Source organism: Ornithorhynchus anatinus, chromosome 9 (assembly GCF_004115215.2).
Source record: "Ornithorhynchus anatinus isolate Pmale09 chromosome 9, mOrnAna1.pri.v4, whole genome shotgun sequence".
Classification (NCBI taxonomy): domain Eukaryota; kingdom Metazoa; phylum Chordata; class Mammalia; order Monotremata; family Ornithorhynchidae; genus Ornithorhynchus; species Ornithorhynchus anatinus.
In genome coordinates, this window is record NC_041736.1 from 43,881,140 (window position 1) to 43,900,123 (window position 18,984).

General features: G+C 39.4%; 1 protein-coding gene across 6 annotated transcripts in view; it reads right to left on the bottom strand.

The window, feature by feature from the left end:
- The window catches only part of MACROD2 (mono-ADP ribosylhydrolase 2), a 1,182,461-nt gene that overhangs the window by 514,666 nt on the left and 648,811 nt on the right, over nucleotides 1–18,984 (bottom strand). For all 6 annotated transcript variants that reach the window (XM_029072595.2, XM_029072594.2, XM_029072593.2 and 3 more), the window contains exon 6: nucleotides 8,062–8,183. In XM_029072595.2, coding sequence (XP_028928428.1) covers nucleotides 8,062–8,183 — 122 coding nt within the window. The remainder of the gene's footprint in view (nucleotides 1–8,061; nucleotides 8,184–18,984) is intronic.

An 18,984-nucleotide genomic window follows, 5' to 3' on the forward strand; every position in this document is an offset into this window, starting at 1 on the left:
GTCACTCCCTGTTAATCACCCAGGTTAGATTAATAAAAGCTATAGTTTTCACTATTCCAAAAGGTTGTGGAGCTGAATAACACTCTCTGCCAAGCATCTTACCTTTTACACATATTGATAGGTTCCGGCTTCTGTCAAAGAAACAGGAGATACGCATGTGACTTGGCAACATGTCAGAAACAGTCATCATAGGGTGAGAGGGAACTTTACATTTATCAATGCATGATAAAGAATGCCAAGTCTTTTTTCTTCCAAAATAGTTGGATGAGACAATTTTACAAACTTTTCCCCTATTCCAAAAGTAAAATTTCCACATGGACGTTTTATATTCCTTCTGCTCTGTAGGGTTGTGATGTTTAAAAAAAAAAAAATCTAAAAAACACACCTAATCTGCAACTAGAGCTTTTATAGCAGTAGACTGGACTATCCATACACGAGGTGCACATTGTTCATTAGAAGGGAATTCCACAATGCATAAAACCTATTTCCTGGGACTGAAATGTAGAGTTAATCCTTTCTAAACTAAGCCTTTACTGGTCTGGGCCCTTCTTTCTTCCTCTCTCTTCCTCACATGGTTGTTTAGAGCATACAGTGACATCACTGGTGTGAAACCATTTAGAAAGAATAAAAGCACTGTACAAAATCAAGGTATTAACACTGACTCGTATTTTAAATCACTTCTCACCACACAGCAGTAAGTGTTGTTTAGATCAACCGTGAACTTAAACAATCAAGTAATTCCTTAAATTTCTCCTCCTACCCATTTCTTTCAAATCTATTTTCAAAGTATTTCTCAGGAGGTACCTCAATATGGACCCCTCCCTTCCATCCTTTAAAGCACTACCTCCTACAGGAAGAACATTATAATCAGTGGTATTTATTAAGCACCTGCTGGATGCAGAGCACTTCAGTAAGAGCTTTGGGGAGTACCAATGTCTTCAAAGCGTTTACAGTCTAATGGGGGAGGCAGAAAGACTCAGACTGTTAGTGGAAGTGTTGGTAGTACAATATAGTTGGGAGTAGAGTACGGCAGAATAGAAACATAAAAACTTGTAAATGAATGTAAAACAAATTATACACAAATACTTGGGGTAGGCATAGAAATGTAAGTGCTAAAGGTGGTTGATGGACTACAGAGACTAAACAGGGAAAGTTTTCTGGGAGAGGCTTTTCAGGAGGGCTCTGTAGGTGAAGAAATATGAGGCCTGGTTTATTTAAAAGGGGAGGGAGTGTTACAAGGGGGAAAGGTATGAGCAAGAGGACTGAGGCAGGAGACTAGACAGTGATGCAGAGTAAGAAGGTTAGTCTAGAGTGAGAAAACTGATATTGGCCTTGAAGCCAATGCGGAGTGCTTCATTTTAATGCAGAAAGAAACGGGTAACCATTGTAGGCATTTTAAGAGTCAAGCGACATGTGCCGAATGATGGCTTAGAAAGGCAATCCAGGCTCCATGCAGAGTATCGTATAGACCTAAGAGGGAAGGGCCTGGGGGCAGAGATTGATGAAGAGGTCGATATTAATCAGTGGTATTGAGCACTTAGTTTGTGCAGAGCACTGTACTAAGGACTTGGGAGAGTACAATACAACAGAATTAGCAGACGTTCCCTGTCCACAACGAGTTTACAGTCTAGAGGGGGAGTCATATGATATAGTAATCTAGTCAGCAAAACAAGGGCCTATTCCAAATTAGTCACTGTTTGGTTGGAGAGGAAGCGAGGAGATCTAGGAAATGTTGAAGATAGAACAGAAAACAGCAGGATTATCAACACAGTAAATACGAGAATATAAAAAGAGAGGATTTAAGAGTGATACCAGGGTGGTGGGATTCAAGCACTGGTAAGATGGTGGTGATGTGATGAGAGAATTAGGAGGGAGAAAGAAGATTAAGTAAGTACAGAAATAGAAAAAGAGAGAGGAATGGAAGGGTAGACAGATTAGCCCAAGAGCCGAAGGACCTAGAAGGGATAAAGTGAATGGCAGTTTAGAGGAAGAATAGAAATAAAACGACGTGGGGAGAAAGAATAGTCCCTAATAAGGGCAAAGACCAAAGATCAATTCTACCTGTTGACTAATGCCTCTTAATTCTTGCTCTGTCAATTCCCAGAATGACAGGCTCTCATTAACAGGAATCAATTCCCTCCAAGGCTTATCAAACTTCTTATGCTGGGACACTCATTGCCTAGTTCATATCAAGCTAAACCTTCCATAAATGATAATTCTATGAAAGCATGAAATATCCTGGGCGACCGTCCGAGAAGATAACTGTCAGTTGTACTACAGTATCAATTAGGCTGTGATTTTGTTAGTGAATGTGGAAATTGTAAAAATCTCAAAGGAGGAAACAATTTTCAGGAAGCTGCTTCATAACATCCTTGTTTGTAGAACTACCTTTTGTATTTCTCTCTATCATGCCACTAGCCTCTGTTTAAAAACAAAATTATCAGATGCACTTCATATACCTAAAGTGCTTGATGAATTCAGACCACCGTGAATTTGCCCTGAGTCACACCACGGTTTATTAAAAGGGAAGAGTGCACAGAAAATGTCAGTTTAGTAGTGCATAGCTAATGTAAGGAAAAGAACTGAACAAACACATACAGAGATTAAAATAACTCTGATTGCAGTCTGCTCTTTTGAGAGTTTTACAGAGCACATCTGCAAACAGTCTAGGTCAGAAACCCAGCCCGGTTTACATATCATATGAAGAGATTCATCATATAACTAGAGTAGTGGAACAAGAATCCAAGATTATCCCTCAAGAACAAATCATTATTGACAGACAGATATATGGTCTCGGGAAGACTCACGGCACAGTAATGGAATTATCTCTTTAGCTTGGGCAGGCCTAGGTTACCCAGTAGGTGGATCAACAGGAGCTTTGCTGCTTCTCAGTACTCCCTTGACCAATTTTAATTCAATATCACCTCACTATAGTTATAGGAAGTTGATAGAGAAATAAATTTGGATAAATTTGCCCTTTTCTCCCCACTTTAGAATTTCTTGGGAGAAATCTGTAGGATGAGAGGGAGCCGGGAGTCTTAGATTACCTGTGCTTAAGATTTATTTGGAGGACTGCTTTGTTGCTTTATGCAATCTTGAGGCCCTGAAGGTAATCTCACAAATGCAAGCCCTTAAAACTGAGGCAGAGTAGAACCGTGACATACCAGTAGGAAGGCTATTACAAATTAAAGGTGGGATACCGTTGAGGAGGAAGAATAGAAAATGTACCAAAGTCCTTCAGAATAAAAGGCAGGTTTGGAGGTTTCAGGCTACCTACAAACATAATGGCAGGTTTAGCTAGGGGACAGAAGAAACAGAGTAAGGGCTGAGGTTATGAGGCTTTGGAAGGAGTCTTGAAAACAAGTGTATTGATTGATGTGGCTTGTAATAGTAACTGAGGTAATGAAATAAAACCAGCATTTAAGAATTTCAGGCTGAGAACTCATTGCTATGGCAACACTCTCAGCAGGAAACACGTATAAGAAAATAGGATTCACTTGACTATGCCTTAAAATGAAAACCTACATCACAGTAAAACAGTTAAAAGCAAGCAATATTACCACTCCGTTTTATTTCAGTGAGCCTGAGAATTCCATAGAAGTTCCAGGTTTGTCAGTACTACCATTTCAAAGTACAATTTTTAGAAATGAATAATTTGAAGGGGAGAAAGACCCTTGTTAGGGGAGTCTACTGAGTTTTAAAGGATTCTGTCCTGTGAAGATTGGAATGCATCTTCCTTGCGATAGAATTCTAAGCATGTCACTAACTCAATATCGGAACAGTAGTTCTTTATAACCCAAAAGCTTCCTTGTGCATAAAAAAATTAGATGCAAAGATGGCCCGAAATGTCATTTTAAAATAATACACTGCTTCATAGTTGAATTACGAGTGTCATACTCAATGACACTTATAAACATGTCCTTATTTGGGTTTAGTTCAAACCAGCCCAAAATAGACCGAGTCTTATTTGTCACCTAATTTGATGTTTTAGAAGCCAGGATTTGAAATACATAGTCTTCACCTTACCATTCACTGATACAAATTTCTGGCCAGTGAATATGGTTTGCATGGTCCTGTCTGTCAGTTGCTATTGTCTGTATGATAATATGTATGTATGACAATAAGTATGTATGACATCACAGCTTCACGTCTGAGATAAAGGGAGTGGAACGTGGGCAGGAAGATTGGCCCCCTCACCCTCAACATCTGATAGGAAAATAACCCGTATCTTCATTTTTCTGAGTTTTGGATTTCACCTGAATAAAAATTCTGAATCAAACCACAAAGAAATTTGTATTTGCAACTGTTCTTCCAGTCAATGAAATAGTTGAAACCAATGTGTTAAGTTGTGATTAGATATTTGAGTTTGCAGGGAAAACCATTCTAGCAGAACATAACAGCTGAGACCACCAAACTGCAGGTACAACCTGCAGAAATGGTCAGTTCTGGAAATGAACTGCAAAACAAGACAGGCATCTACCTCGCCTGAAGTAGGTAATTTGCCCTTTTACCTACCCTGTGGTTATTTTCTAAGCAGCCTCTTGAAAAGCGTGTGCCAATGTAAAATATTTTGATTACCTTTGACAGATTCAAAATGTGATCTCCTTACAGAACTAAACTTGAAAAGAAAATCTATAGTACCCATTAAAAGGCCATGTGAGGGTTTATCAGAGAATCAGATTAGCCCTAAATTAATTTGGCATTTTATTGTTTTTCAGCAAACTCCCATCTGCAAGGGGGCTACCCCCACCATATACTGACTCAGTAATAACATCCGCCCCTAACTGGCTTCAGCTTACCAAATTCCCATTGTTTCATTCACAGCACAACCGTGTGAGGGTTGGTACTTTCGCTACTCTTCCCATCTCTGCCACAGAGTGGAGGAAGAGCTCAACACAACAGCCATGGAACCTGGTAGTTCCCCACCATAGAGCTCAGGAGCCTCCAAAGGGACATCTAAAGTCTGCGCACAGTCATCCCGGGACCCACAAGAGCAGCAAACAGGCACAGGTTTATCTTCTCAACATGTGGACCGTTAAGAAGTTTGTTGTGCCTGAAATGGGGAGGTGCCAGGTTCTGTTCAGGCCTTATATTTTTACTGTCAATACTTTTGATTTGTAATCATTTTCCTGGTGCCTGGATTATTCTAGATGCCTGACACCCTTTTTTAAAGACCCTACACTTCCAAACGTTATTGATTTGTGGGAATCGGAGTGGCCCTCCAACCATTATCCCTATTCTCCCTAATAAACTTGTATTCCACTCAGGTTACAACTGGGTCAGCTGAAAGTTTACAATAATTTTGACAAAATATCCAAGTGACCTCATATTAAATTTACAGGCCATTTACATAACTATCTTTTCAACATCATGCTTTCATTCTCTATTGTTTCAAGTATACAATTTTCTCAATATCATTACAGAGTTGGATAAGTCTTCTCCAGTATTAGCTGAGGTTTTGTCATCTTTATTCCCTCTAAACTGTAAGCTTGTTGTAAGCAGGGAACATGTCGCTAACTCTGTTGTATTGTTCTTTTCCAAGCACATGGTACAATGCAATCCACACAGTAAGCATTCAAGCATATGTATCGAGTGCTTACTGTGTGCAAAGCACTGAACTAGGTGCTTGGGAAAGTACAATGCAACAACAAGAAGCACTCGGTAAATACCACTGGTTGATTGCATGATTCACATAATCAAAGGAGTACAATTGGCCTTCTACATTTAGGTAGCAAGTCAGTAAAGAACATGAATACCCTGCCCTCAGTGGTTTGTTTATAAAGCAACAATACAAAGTGATGCATAAGGGAAGACTGTCCAGTAATGAGATGAATTTGTATGAGGTCATTGTGCCAAATGAGATCCTATTTTATTTCTTCTCCACATTCCCAACCTCTAAGCTGTTTCGCAACACACACTAAGCATTTAGAGCCACTGGCAATTCAGCACAATCTGCAATTTTTATTCATCAATGATCTGTGTAAACATCTTCCAGGAAAACACTTCACATCAAGTTTGGTCTCTCTCAGGTCACCAAGATACCTCTTTCCACCTCAGAGACTGATTTACCAGAAGCTTTAAATTATGGTCCATCTAGCTTTTATTTATTCTTCATCTTCAGCTCTAGGCCAATACAAAGCAATTTCTAAGTAGACTTTGGGGTTAAAATCAGAATTCTTCATTTATCCTTTTAAAACGCTCAGTATCATATTAATCATTTTTGCAATGCTCTTGTAACTTCCTGCTTCTACAAAGCTTTTTAAAACTAATTGCCAGCGTGCAGCGAATTCATTAGCTGATTCTCATATGGCTCTGGGATCCATATCAAGCGGGCCTCAAGATTTGCACATATAGCCATCTTTCAAGCATTCCTGGCCTTGCTTCGCAATCAATAGCCATATTGACAATATCTTAATTACTTCTCGAGAGCCCACACCATTTTTACTTTCAGGTTTTCTTCTTGAGGACCAATTTAACTAATCAGTAGCTCAGTCTGAGTTTGCTGTGATGTTTTTTCCCCACAAACTGACTTCTCAGGATCTATTTTTCCCTGTAGGGTACAATACTATGAATTCATAATTCAAAAAATCTGCCAATTGAAAAAGCAAACTGTAGCCAAGTTCAATGTCCAGAGGTTGGTGAAACAGTAATTCAAATTCAATAAGGTCTGCAGATTTTACTGGTGAAAATTTTCATATTAAAAATGAAAGAATGCTTCTAAATAGAATCAGGTATGAAAAGTAGCATCTGGAATGGGCACGACTAAAGAATTATGCATCTTACATTGAATGGTCAATTCCCTTATTCTCTGTACTTTCATTGTGCATTTTCCATAGAACACTATTTGGGGAATGTTCTTTCAACAGTGGCTCACTGTACAGATATGACAATACAATTTCAGAAGAAATGGCCATGAGCTTTTGAACAGCGACCATCAAGATGCAAGTACTAGCATGTGAGATTTCCATTAACATGGAGATCTTCAGAAACATAATACTTGTGTTACTGGAGGGCTATTTACTCAGATAGTTTCATTTACACAGCATGTGTGATCAACTTAAAATCATACCAAATGCTTTCAACTTGGTTCTTAACTCTTTAAAATAAACAATTATTTGCCCATATCCCTGGTTCTCAACTATAAAATAACAGGATTTAGGGCAGGAAATTGAATTCCTAAATTGTTGGTGCCTATATTTTTCCTGCAACATCTCCAGAAACGGAAACCCCATAGCAGTCTTTGGAATTATATTCCAGTATTTTATTAACTGGACACTGAAGAACTTCATGATATTTCTATAACTTCTCATTTATAGAAAATTCACCAAATATCCACCCTATGCTTATTCCCACCTTATTTCCTTCCAATTTATTTTTCAAGGTGTACCTAAAGAGGCCTGATGATTAGATATGAAAACACATATGAAGGATTTTTGAAAAGTCCCTTAGTGGCCTGGGTCTAAACAAAGAGTGTGGTGGGGAATTTTTTCAGAAACAAATATCAAAAAGTGAAAAAATATGTTCAGTACAATATAAGGTATACTTAAACATTACTTTCAATTGCAATTTGAGCCCTATGGAACATATCAACATGTTGCAAAATAAACAAGATGACATTTATGTGATCAAAAAGTGTGTGAACATGAATTTCTTTAATCAGTCTCTTATGACTGCTCAAATTCCCTTGCTGTGTACACTTTTCAGAGTAATTTCATAATATTTTATGATAACGTAAAATTGGATACTTAAATCAATGAAGGGGCAGCAATAATTTCAGTATCTGTGGACCCCAAAATAATCTCTCTGTCCGTCCCTGTATGGAAGCACTTTTCATCCTTCCTTCCAAATAGGTAAGTCAACTATATATTTGGTATTTTTTGGGCCATTTCACCTTGAGACAGACAGATGAACTAGATAACCTAAAGAGAATAAAATTCCTCCCACAAGTAATAAAATGCAGAAGGAAAGAGAAAGCTCCCACCCCTCAAAATGTCTTTTTCAAATGATACAAGAGGCAGTTAATGTAAAATATAATAGATTCTTTTCTTGTACAGCACTTACCACTGATCTGATGTTATTTTCTTGTACCAGCTTGAGAGAAGATTTATAGCAACTTGCCAGGTCTTCTCTTTGAGTGTCACCGATATGTCCCCTCGCTATGGGACCCACAGTATGGATGACATCTGCAAACACAGAGTGAAGAAATAAGATTTGAGATGCACGTTCACATTTCACGTGACTAATATTTTCAATTTATTCTACATATTGTGTTTCTTGGCACCTATAGGCCTAGTCACAGATGAAAATCTGCATCTCTCCCTGCCTTAAATACCTCCAGGGGTTTTCCATTTGTCTCCAAATCAAGTGGAAATGGCCCTCTTACCTACCTATTCTCCTCTCCAACAATACTCCAGTTCTTGCTCTCCCTTCCTTGAAAGGACACATTCTCACTGCACCACCTCTGACCCTTTGCTCACACTTTTCCTCCTGGCTGCTGGTTCCCTCCACATATACTTACATCCTTACATTATATAAAAATATAAATTGGTCAAATAATAAATTCCAGCCTGATGGTGAAAGCTTCTTTCAATATTCTACAGCAATACCCTTCAAGGCAAGGAAACTCAAAACTAAAATGCTTCCAGTCTCCTATCCAGTTCTTTTATAAGTAGAATTTGGGTCACCTTATCACTACCTATAACTCACATTTTACTTTTTCACTGCCCCAAATGAGAGAAAGAAGAGAACATAGCCAAAGAGCTGGAAAAGATCGGTTGATCAAGACTACTTCTGCTTTAGGCAAGTGAATAACTAAAGAATTCAGAACAAATGGTATTCTAGTCATTTTTAAATTTCCTAAAGATGTAGTTATTTCTCTTAATAATCTGGTTTGATTTTTTTCTCATGTTTACAGTCAAAAATGTATTTCTTTTACCCAGGTGAATTCTCTTCTTCAACATTTAAAACGTGTTTCCTCTTAGCTTTGCCCTCTGTGGATAGAGGGAACTACTAGTTAGCATCTTTCTAAGAAAATTCTTCACAGACTTGAAGACAGTTTTAACTTATCCCTTAACCTTTTAGTAATCCATCAGTGATATTTATTAGTGCTCACTGTGTGCAGAGCACTGTACTAAGGCCTTTGGAGAGTACAGTGAGTTGGTACAGACAATCCCTGTCCTCAAGGAGTTTATACCCAAGTGCTAAGCGGATGGGGTAAATATGGGCTTAAACTGCATTGGTGACACACCAAAGGGAGGCCAGATGGAACGAAAGGGTCGGGGCGGGAGGGAGGGAGGGAGGGAGGGAGAATTTAGTCGGGGAAGGTTTCCTGGAGGAGGTAAGACTTTAGAAGGACTTTGAAGATGGGGTGAGTGGTGGTCTGTCAGATATGAAGGGAAGATGAAGTTCTAAACCAGCCTAAATCCCTTAATTTTCTTCATGCAAATGCTTTTCTACTTATTTTGATTTGTTTTCTATAGACCTTCTCCAGGTCTTCAACATGCTCTTAAAAATGTGATCCATGGCTGACTATAGTAGATGGAAGATTTTCCCTCTCTTGTCCAACATATTCTTGTTAACTCAATACCAAACTGTCATTCTGGCTTCCTTAATAGCAGCACTGTATTGGTTACTGTTTCATATTGTACATTCCGAGCGCTCAGTACAGTGCTCTGTACATAGTAAGCACTCAATAAATACCATTGAATGAATATTCATCTTATGGTCATTTAAGCTTCCAGATCTTTTTCTCCTACATATATGCTTATACTGTCTTTTCTCAATCTATACTGTGGAAGGGGTAATACGGTCTTACACATGTCCCTGTTGAATTTCATCCAGGTTTGGGGAAAAATTTTGTTTAACTTAAAAACATACATCGCTGTCTACTGCCATCGAACGAAATTAAAGCTGCCATGCCTCTATGTGCCCTGATATTTGCACTGTCTTCTTCAGACGCGAACAGCTTCCCTCCGCCTGCCAGTCACTGTGAGAGCCCGGACTCCACCCCTTCACAAATCAGAAACTGAGAAACCATTGAATGCGGAGCCTTTGAAAAGGCAGAAAGTCGAGGAAGCTTTGGTGGTTTGAAAACAAGGACTGTGTCTGGAACGGAGAAAATCATGAGGACTGCTCTCCCCAAGGAAGATATATATGTTCACATGCTCTTCGATTCCCAAGTGCTCCTTTTCTGTTTGTAATTTTTCTTTTCTAAATGTCTGTCCTTCCCCAGTGAGATTGTGAGGCCCTTATGGGACAGGGATGGGGCCTCAATTCACTTATTTTCTAATCACCCCAGTACTTAGTATAATGCTCAGCACCATACAAATGCTCAATAATTGCCATTATTTTGAAAATTTGCTTTTTTGAAAAATGCATTTATTAAAGGATAGAAAGTAGTGTTGCTTAGTGAAAACAGGGTGCATGGAGGATCAGTTCCTCCACTTGTCTGCCATGAGACCTTGGAAAAGTCACAGCTTCTCTGTGCCCTAGTTTCCTCATCTGTAAAATGGGGATTGAGTACCCATTCTTCCCCCTACTTAGACTGGGAAATCCATATGGGAAAGGGACTGTGTTCCACCTGATTGACTCCTACCCATCCCAGCACATAGTGAATGTGTAAATATCATAATTATTATTTTTATTACCAAAGCCTATACCTTAGGAACAATCTCCTTAGTATGGAGATTGAAGAAAGACAGGTTATACTTCTAAGACATTAGTGAAGCAGCGTGGCTCAGTGGAAAGAGACCGGGCTTGGGAGTCAGAGGTGATGGGTTTGAATCCCGACTCTGCCACTTGTCAGTTGTGTGACTGTGGGCAAGTCACTTAACTTCTCTGTGCCTCATTTATCTCATCTGGAAAATGGGGATTAAGACTGTGAGCCTCATGTGGGACAACCTGATTACCCTGTATACTCCAGAGCTCAGAACAGTGCTCTGCACATGGTAAGCACTTAATACTAACATCATTATTATTATTATTAATCCAATTTTGTGTCTTCAAATCAATCTGCTCAGTTTCCAGTGAGGCAAAAATTAGGCAAAACTAGAAAACAGAATACGGTCCAAAGTTAACACTGAAGAAAGGGAGCTAGGTTCCCGACTCCTTTGGCTGAGCCAAGCCCACCTGAGTCCCACTGCCCCAGCAGAACAAATGACATGTACGGACTGCACTGGGAAGCCTCTGGATACTTACGTCAATAAAGCCTGCCCTGGGATGCTCAACAGAGCCTATGGATACACCAAGTGTCTGGCCATAAGTCAGAGGATGCTCAGGTGGACATGAGAAGCAGTTGACTAGTTTGGCAACCCTTCTGCAGCCAAGTGAAGTACCCTAGGCAAGTGGCCGAACCAAGATTAGAATCCAGGTCCCCTCACTCCCAGGCCTGTGCTCTTTCCACTAGGCAATACTTCTTCCTGCTCTATACTGACGGCTGTGAGTCGATCAGTGGTATTCACGGAGCACGGAACGCAATGATAATAATAATAATGTGGGTATCTGTTAAGCACTTACTATGTGCAGAGCACTGTTCTAAGCGCTGGGGTAGATACAGGGTAATCAGATCGTCCCACATGAGGCTCACAGTCTTAATCCCCATTTTACAGACGAGGGAGCTGAGGCACAGAGAAGTTAAGTGACTTGCCCACAGTCACACAGCTGACAAGCGGCAGAGCCGGGATTCGACATATTCCCTGAGCAGAATGACTTTACAGTCAATTTACGTGGACAAGGTGATTGAGTGCTTTAAGCCAATGGTAAATAAGGCCTTTCTGGAGAATGAAGGGACTTCAGAAAATTTAGCAACAATACAGCTAGTTAACACTTAAATTTCAGCTTTCATCCAGGGATCCAAAACCACTGGAAGTATCCACTATCCTCAGTATGGGAAAGTATTACCACATTTCCCTTATCGAATAAAGAAAGCCATGAGGACTACAGCATCAGATACTTGCCATCCACAGTCATGCAAGCAGTGGTTGGATCAAGAAACAAGTAAGAACCCCAATCTTTAAGCTTTATCACAAACAAAAACGATCTCTGTCCCACTTATTAACTGTTTGCTAGGGTCTAAAAAGGTAAAAGCTGGTGCTTCCACCCTGATGAAGATTGAATTTTAAGGTACTCAGATCTTAGGTAGACTAGATGGCCATAAACAAACCTGAGAATAAACCTGCACATGGAAACTATCACCCATTTCTATAATCCAGATATTGAATGCTGTCTAAGATTTGGTGCACTGCATTTACAGCCTCCACAATCAGGTGGTCCTACTGACTAATATGATGACCTCTCAGGCTTACAAAGCTGTTGGTAAATCAATGTAGGCTCTAAAGGAAATTACCTCCACTATTTTAATTGTTCATAGTGCTAATGAATTTTTATACAAACAAAACTTTAATCATTGCATAATAACTATATCTCGATGACACTAGCAAGACGCTGATTATCTCTTTATCCAAAGAATGAGGAGATTTAGGTTGGTAGTTAGTTTTCTTTTTTCAATAAAAGAATTTAACCTCTCATATGGATCATTTCTTTTATACATTGTGTACTCAATCATAAGTTCCTCGAGAACAGGTTTTGTCTCTCCGTACTCCACTGTCCTCTCCCAAGTGTTTAATAGTAGCACAGGACTGGGAGTCAGAAGGTCATGGGTTCTAATCCCACTCCACCACTTGTCTTCTGTGTGACCTTGGGCAAATCATTTAACTTCTCTGTGCCTCAGTTACTTCATCTGTAAAATGGGATGAAGACTGTGAGCCTCACGTGGGACAACCTGATTTCCCTGTATCTATCCCAGAACTTAGAACAGTGCTTGGCACATAGTAAGAGCTTAACAAATACCAACGTTATTATTATTATTACTTTATCTGTAAAATGGGGATGGAGACTGTGAGCCCTCCGTGGGACAGGGACTGTGTACAACCCAATTTGCCTGTATTCACCCCAGTGCTTAGTCCAGTGCCTGGCACATAGTAAGCGCTTAGCAAATACCGTTATTATTATTATTTAGTACAGTGCTCTGCCCAGAGTAAGTACTTAAATATCATCGGTTCACTCAAACCCCAGAAAGGATTCACTGAAAGTTAGTGAGGAGGGATTTTCTGGAAAGGAAAGGAGAGAAACCCAGGAAGCTAAAGGGTCAAATTTCTTCCATTTTCCAGTAGCCATTGGGTCTTTCTGGGAGGAGTTTGCCTTTCCTGCAAGAGGGGAAAGCTTTCCTCATCTCTGGGGTGGAGCAAAGCCTTTATAAAAGATTGCTCAGTCTCTCTTCTTGGAATCTTTTTAAGAAAATACCTGGCCCTGTTTTGCACCAAATCTGACCTATGAAATTATGTGGACAGCTTTCTCTATCTGCTTAACTACTACTTTTGGTACAATAGACTAGTGATAAAAGGACTTTCTTCTGGGATTTATGATTCCATCCATTTTCCTAGTAAGAACCTTTGAGCAAAAGTGTCCATGTGCTCTGAGGGCTGGCCTGAGCACCTGGTAAAGAGCCTTTACAAGTCTCAGTTCATGAATCACCGTCTGAATGACCCTTTTTTATTCATTTCCATTATAATTTTGATTAAACATTAGTTGCTGGACATCATTCTCTCTGTGAAAACATCTCAGCTCTGTTTATCAGTGCTTCTGTAGTGCTTCCTTTTGGAATCCGGCCAGACCCTCTACTGGATGTAGGAAGGTAGGTATTTCTACTCCTCATTCAGAATAGGTCAGGCAGGAGCCCAGTCGTACAAACCTCACTAATCTAGCATCCCCGCCATCATCCAAACCTGGAGAAATTCTGCTAGCTACTCACCGGGCTCTTTTCCCCGTCTAAAAGCTTGACCCCTCTCTCATCCAACCCACTCCATCATTGTACTGGCTTCCTGTGCCTAGCTTAAGGAACATTTAAATGTCCAAATACTTAGTATAGTGCTCTGAACACAGTAACCACTCAAATATCATTCATGGAAACATCTGTTGGTGAGGTGGCTCTAAATTCTTGCCTCTTTTTTTCCTTAGTTCTCAATCCAACTTCAAGGATATCTAATCTCCTCCTAGAGGCCTTCTCTAACTAAACCCTCATTTCCTCTTGCCCTTATCTCTTCTGTATCACCTATGCACTTGGCTCTGTACCCTTTTAGCCCCTGGTACTCACCCCACATTCAGCTCCAAAGCACTTCTGTTACATATCTGTATTTTTATTTTAATGTCTGCCTCTCCCTCTAGACTGGAAGCTCCTTGGGGGCCAAGAATTGTATTTCCTGAACACTCACTGTGTGCAAAGCACTGTACCAAGCGGATCTAGCAACTCTACTGCATCGTATTGTTCCAAACAGTTAGTACAGTGTTCTGTACACGGTCAGCGCTCAATAAATAATACCACGGACTGACTGAAGAAGAATTAATAAACGATGCTGTAGCTAGGGGTCTACAGCAGAGAGAAGCATAAGCTGGGGAAACTCTAGGCACTTTCAACTGGACTGCCAGGGATTTGAAGGAGCAAAATAATATACTAATCACCACACAGATGGGATGAAAAACAAAGCTTGTATCAAGTGTGGGAATGAACGAGGGACCACCGTCATGATGTTATAATTAGATATACTATTGGTGCCCAACTCCTTGAATGAATGAACTCTTTTAAAAGGGGATCAGTTCTATAGTTGCGACAAATTAGGATTGCCATATGGAGTAACAGAACTGAAATTTTATTGAAGCAAGATATATTTGAAACCAGCTGGGTGACTGGAATCGATAATTGTGAATTATTGTAGTACTCTTTTATTTGGCCTGCGGATTCATAACCACGTGACAAGGGCCCCTCTGAAAAGGACGTAGTAAGATCCAGTTATCACAAAATAGTGCCTTTTATCCACACGCAGCATAGGCAATTATTTTTCACTGCAGTGTCCACTATGATGTCTGGGCCAAGCAGACCCTTATGTATTTAAAACAGTTCCAGCCACTGCACGGTAACAGTGGTAAAGAGAAATGCAATTTGCACATTTAATCACCATTTCAAATGTAGCCCCTTGAAGAGTGATGAAAAATGAAACTGCATGTGCTATTCTGCCACATCATAGGAAAGTGTGGGAAGACAAATGGCCCTTGTTTTCTCAGTCTCTTTCATTAAGTAAATCAGTCCATAAATCATTCCTTTTTGTTTTCAAGCCATTTCCCCACTCTTTTATCCAGGGAAATGATGCTTATCCAAGGGGGTGTCAGAGGGAAGGCTGATAGAAGGAGAAAGACAACTTTCATTTCTCAGAGTGTAAATTGAGAAATGTGTGATTGTGTGATGTGAAATAAATGCAGAGGGTATCAATGTAATTTACAAATATCTCATTCTTGTCCTTTATAACCCAAGCAACAAAAGCATTTCACCAAAAAAAAAAAAAAAATTAGCATAATGCATTTTTGAACAAATGGGAAAGTACAAATAAGTTTCTCTCCTTCTCCCACTGGAGAAGCAACTACACCACATTCAAACTGTTAATGAACTGTCAGACTAAGTATAGAATCAATTACACATTTCTTTCATTCACTCCATTTGTGTATTCATAGCCATAATTGGTCCATCTAAAAAAACTACATAATGATTCCGAGCCCTACCGTCAATCATAATTTGAATTGTATGAATTTTAAGGAGGAAGCCAATGTACTGTATTTAAATTGAATTTAAAAAAGGGATAGGATAACGAGTCAGAGCATTAAGATGTCCATTTTGCAAATTTTACCAGTTGATTTATATAATAAGAACTTCTCCGTGTAGGCCTGAAAAGGAATATGGGAAGTTCCGTTAATGGAAAATTGAATTACCTCCCAGAAGAGTAGTATGCTGAATGTTGCCATGCTTACTGTATGTAGGCCAATGCTTTGATATACAAATGTGCTCAGCTTGATCACATTCTGTTTTGAGATTCACTCAGTTGTACATCAAATGTGACTATTCAATCTGTGATAGACATCTGCTAACTGAAGTTAAGCCATCACCCACTAGTCTCTTGCCTAATTCTTTTTATCCACCAATATCTCTTTTCAAAAGTATAAATGGATGCCTTTCAATTTCAAAGAAATATTGCAGTTACCTAGTTTAAATTAGTATATGCTCAAACTATCCTTATAGTAGGTTTTGGTTTTTAATTTCGTTATTTGGTTTTCTATTTTCCTGGGTGATCATTTTTCCTTTTAGCCGTTTGGCTTTGGAAGACTTTTTTTTCTTCATATTCCTTGTAATCTCCATTTATGATTACAGTATATTATCAGACTTTGCACTTTTCAGCCAAAAAAAATGTATAACAAGGGGTCTAGGCTTTAGTAGAACAAGAATGCCTCGATTTAAGTTTCGATTCTCTTCACAGCAAATTGAGAATATGGCCGCATTTTGGGCACCATACTCCCGACAAGAAGCCTTCTGCTTCATGAACTTCAAAACTTTAATTAGTTCTTAAAGCTTGGTAAAAAAAAGATCATTTGAACCATTTCCACAAAAAGTCTTATTCTGAACAAAATAAGAAATATGCTTGTCTTAAATTATTAATCTGCTTCCTGCCATGCAGTGTAAAATGATCCATTAAAAATCTCACTCTCTCAGATGAAATAGGTCCACCCTGTATCATTGGTCCATGTGTGTACTTTTTAATTAACAATACTGTGGACAGAATACATAAGCGACATCCCCGAGGAAAAGCCTTTAGAGAACCTATGAGATTGAGTGGAGAATCAAGGGGAAAGGGCATTTGCAATACAATAGAGTATTTCCAACAACTTGGGATCTCATAACAGCTGTTGCAAGCTTCAAAAAATCCTAGGCAATCCCCAGCTTTTCACTGATTTATAATGAATAGGAAAAACATATGAGCCCAGGTGGAAGTGAATAAAAAGTATGGCACTTCTGGCATTCAACAGTATGTGTGAGAGTGGGTGAAGTTTAAAGTGAGTAAAAGGACATTTTCAAGAAAAGTGCTATTGACGAGGCTCTAGTCTTGAAGATGACAATCTTCTAGACTGTGCTCAAAAAGGTCCAAGTTTGGCACTTCTAATTAATATGTTCAAAACACTTCAAGAAAGTTAATCACTGTTTAGTTCAAAAACTACATCTTTCCCCCCAGAAGAGAACACAATTTATGATTTGATCATGCATTTCCCATCAGTTGAGTTGCATGAGGCAAGGACATTTTAGGACATTTTCCCCCCCAAAAAAACTCAACATCGGCTCACCGCTACACACTGGAGAACTTGAATTTTGTGGTGCAATAGTAGCGAATCCATTTTAAAAAATAACCATTGTGCCAAAGAAGATCAAAACCTTACATTTCAACGTTAACAACGGCCACGTCCAAGGAAGGGAAGTATTTGTCACTCATGAACTAGGCAGTTACGGCCAGATGCTTACTACCGTACTCCTGAAGAACTTATGCGAGAAGATATTCAAGTGACTATCACTTGCTCTGCGTATTCAGTGCTGCACTCTGGACTGGCAATAAACCGGAATAAAACCGAGGCTGTACACCAGCAGGAAAACACTCCTGAAAACCAAATATTTTCATCAGAATTGCCATTCAATTCTACTACAAAGCAGTATGCTATACAGTGATGCGTCCCTAGAAAAGGAAGCAGACAGAATTTAAAAAGCTAGCATGGTTTTTAGAAAGTTGATAGAGTTTGGTTCAAGAGGACATCTGGCTTTTTTTTTAAACAAAGTTAAAGATCTGTAAGGGGTTAGTGGTATCCCATCTGTGCAGGGACTGGGAGTCCTAATTCCACCACTCAAAACACATCCAGCTTCTTTAAGTTGTTTCACCAGTTAATGCTTCTCCTAAAGCCAGCCTAAATCAAATTCAGTTTTTCTGCAACAAAGATACTTGCTAACTCAAAATAAACAGATTTTCTTAATTGTAGGACTATTCTATTTTCTAAGGTCTTTTCCAAAGTTATAGAATAATTCTTTCATAATAGTCACTTTCCCCAGCTCAGGATGGCACCTGGGGGATTTCCAGTACTCTAGCCACCTTGGCTAAGGGAGGGACAATCAAACATAGGCATACCCATTCCATTCCTAGCTTGGCAGTGGCTAGTGAGTGGAAGGCAATCTGCTAAGGGTCAAAGCTAAACCACTTCCGTATTTTTAATAATAATGATAATAATAATGTTGGTATTTAAGCGCTTACTATGTGCCGAGCACTGTTCTAAGCGGGTAGATACAGGTTAATCAGATTGTCCCACCTGAGGCTCACAGTCTTAACCCACATTTTACAGATGAGGGAACTGAGGCACTGGAAGTTAAATGACTTGCCCATCGTCAGACAGCTGACAGGTGGCGGAGCCGGGATTAGAACCCATGACCTCTGACTCCTAAGCCCATGCTCTTTCCAAGAAGACTGTGAGGATACACTACCAGAACGATTGTCGATTGAGATAGGGCATTCTGGAAAACATGTGTCCATGGAGTCACTATGGGTCAGAAACAATTCAGCAGCAAAGGACAATAGTCACTTTATAAAACCTGACATCCTCCTACTCATTTTCTGGCAAAAGAAAAAACATTAATGAAGGAAACAGAAAAAGCACAGCTGGGGCCAATGCTGCCCAATGCCATTCCTTTTAAGTCCTGATCTTAATAAAGATTTTGCCCAGTTTACATCCATTTTGGGATGAAAATAAATTGCCATGCGTCAGCCCCAATGTAATTTCATTAGAGGAACAGAATATTCACGCCGGTAGAGCTGTTTTTAGATATGTAACTATTAGTTTTCATTAAAAAGGTATTTTCAAAAGCCTGAATTGAAAAAGATGCATTTTCAAAATCAACTTCAAAGGCAACGTAAGGATTGATAGGAACTTACTTGCCTCAACCTATTTCAAAACAGAAAACAAATTAAACAGCTGAGTTATCTTCCAAAGCCACTCGGCTTTATTGCATTTTAGCCACAGTGTGAATAGTATCAGTGACACATCCTGATAGCATTGTAACAATCTGAAGGAGTAGTT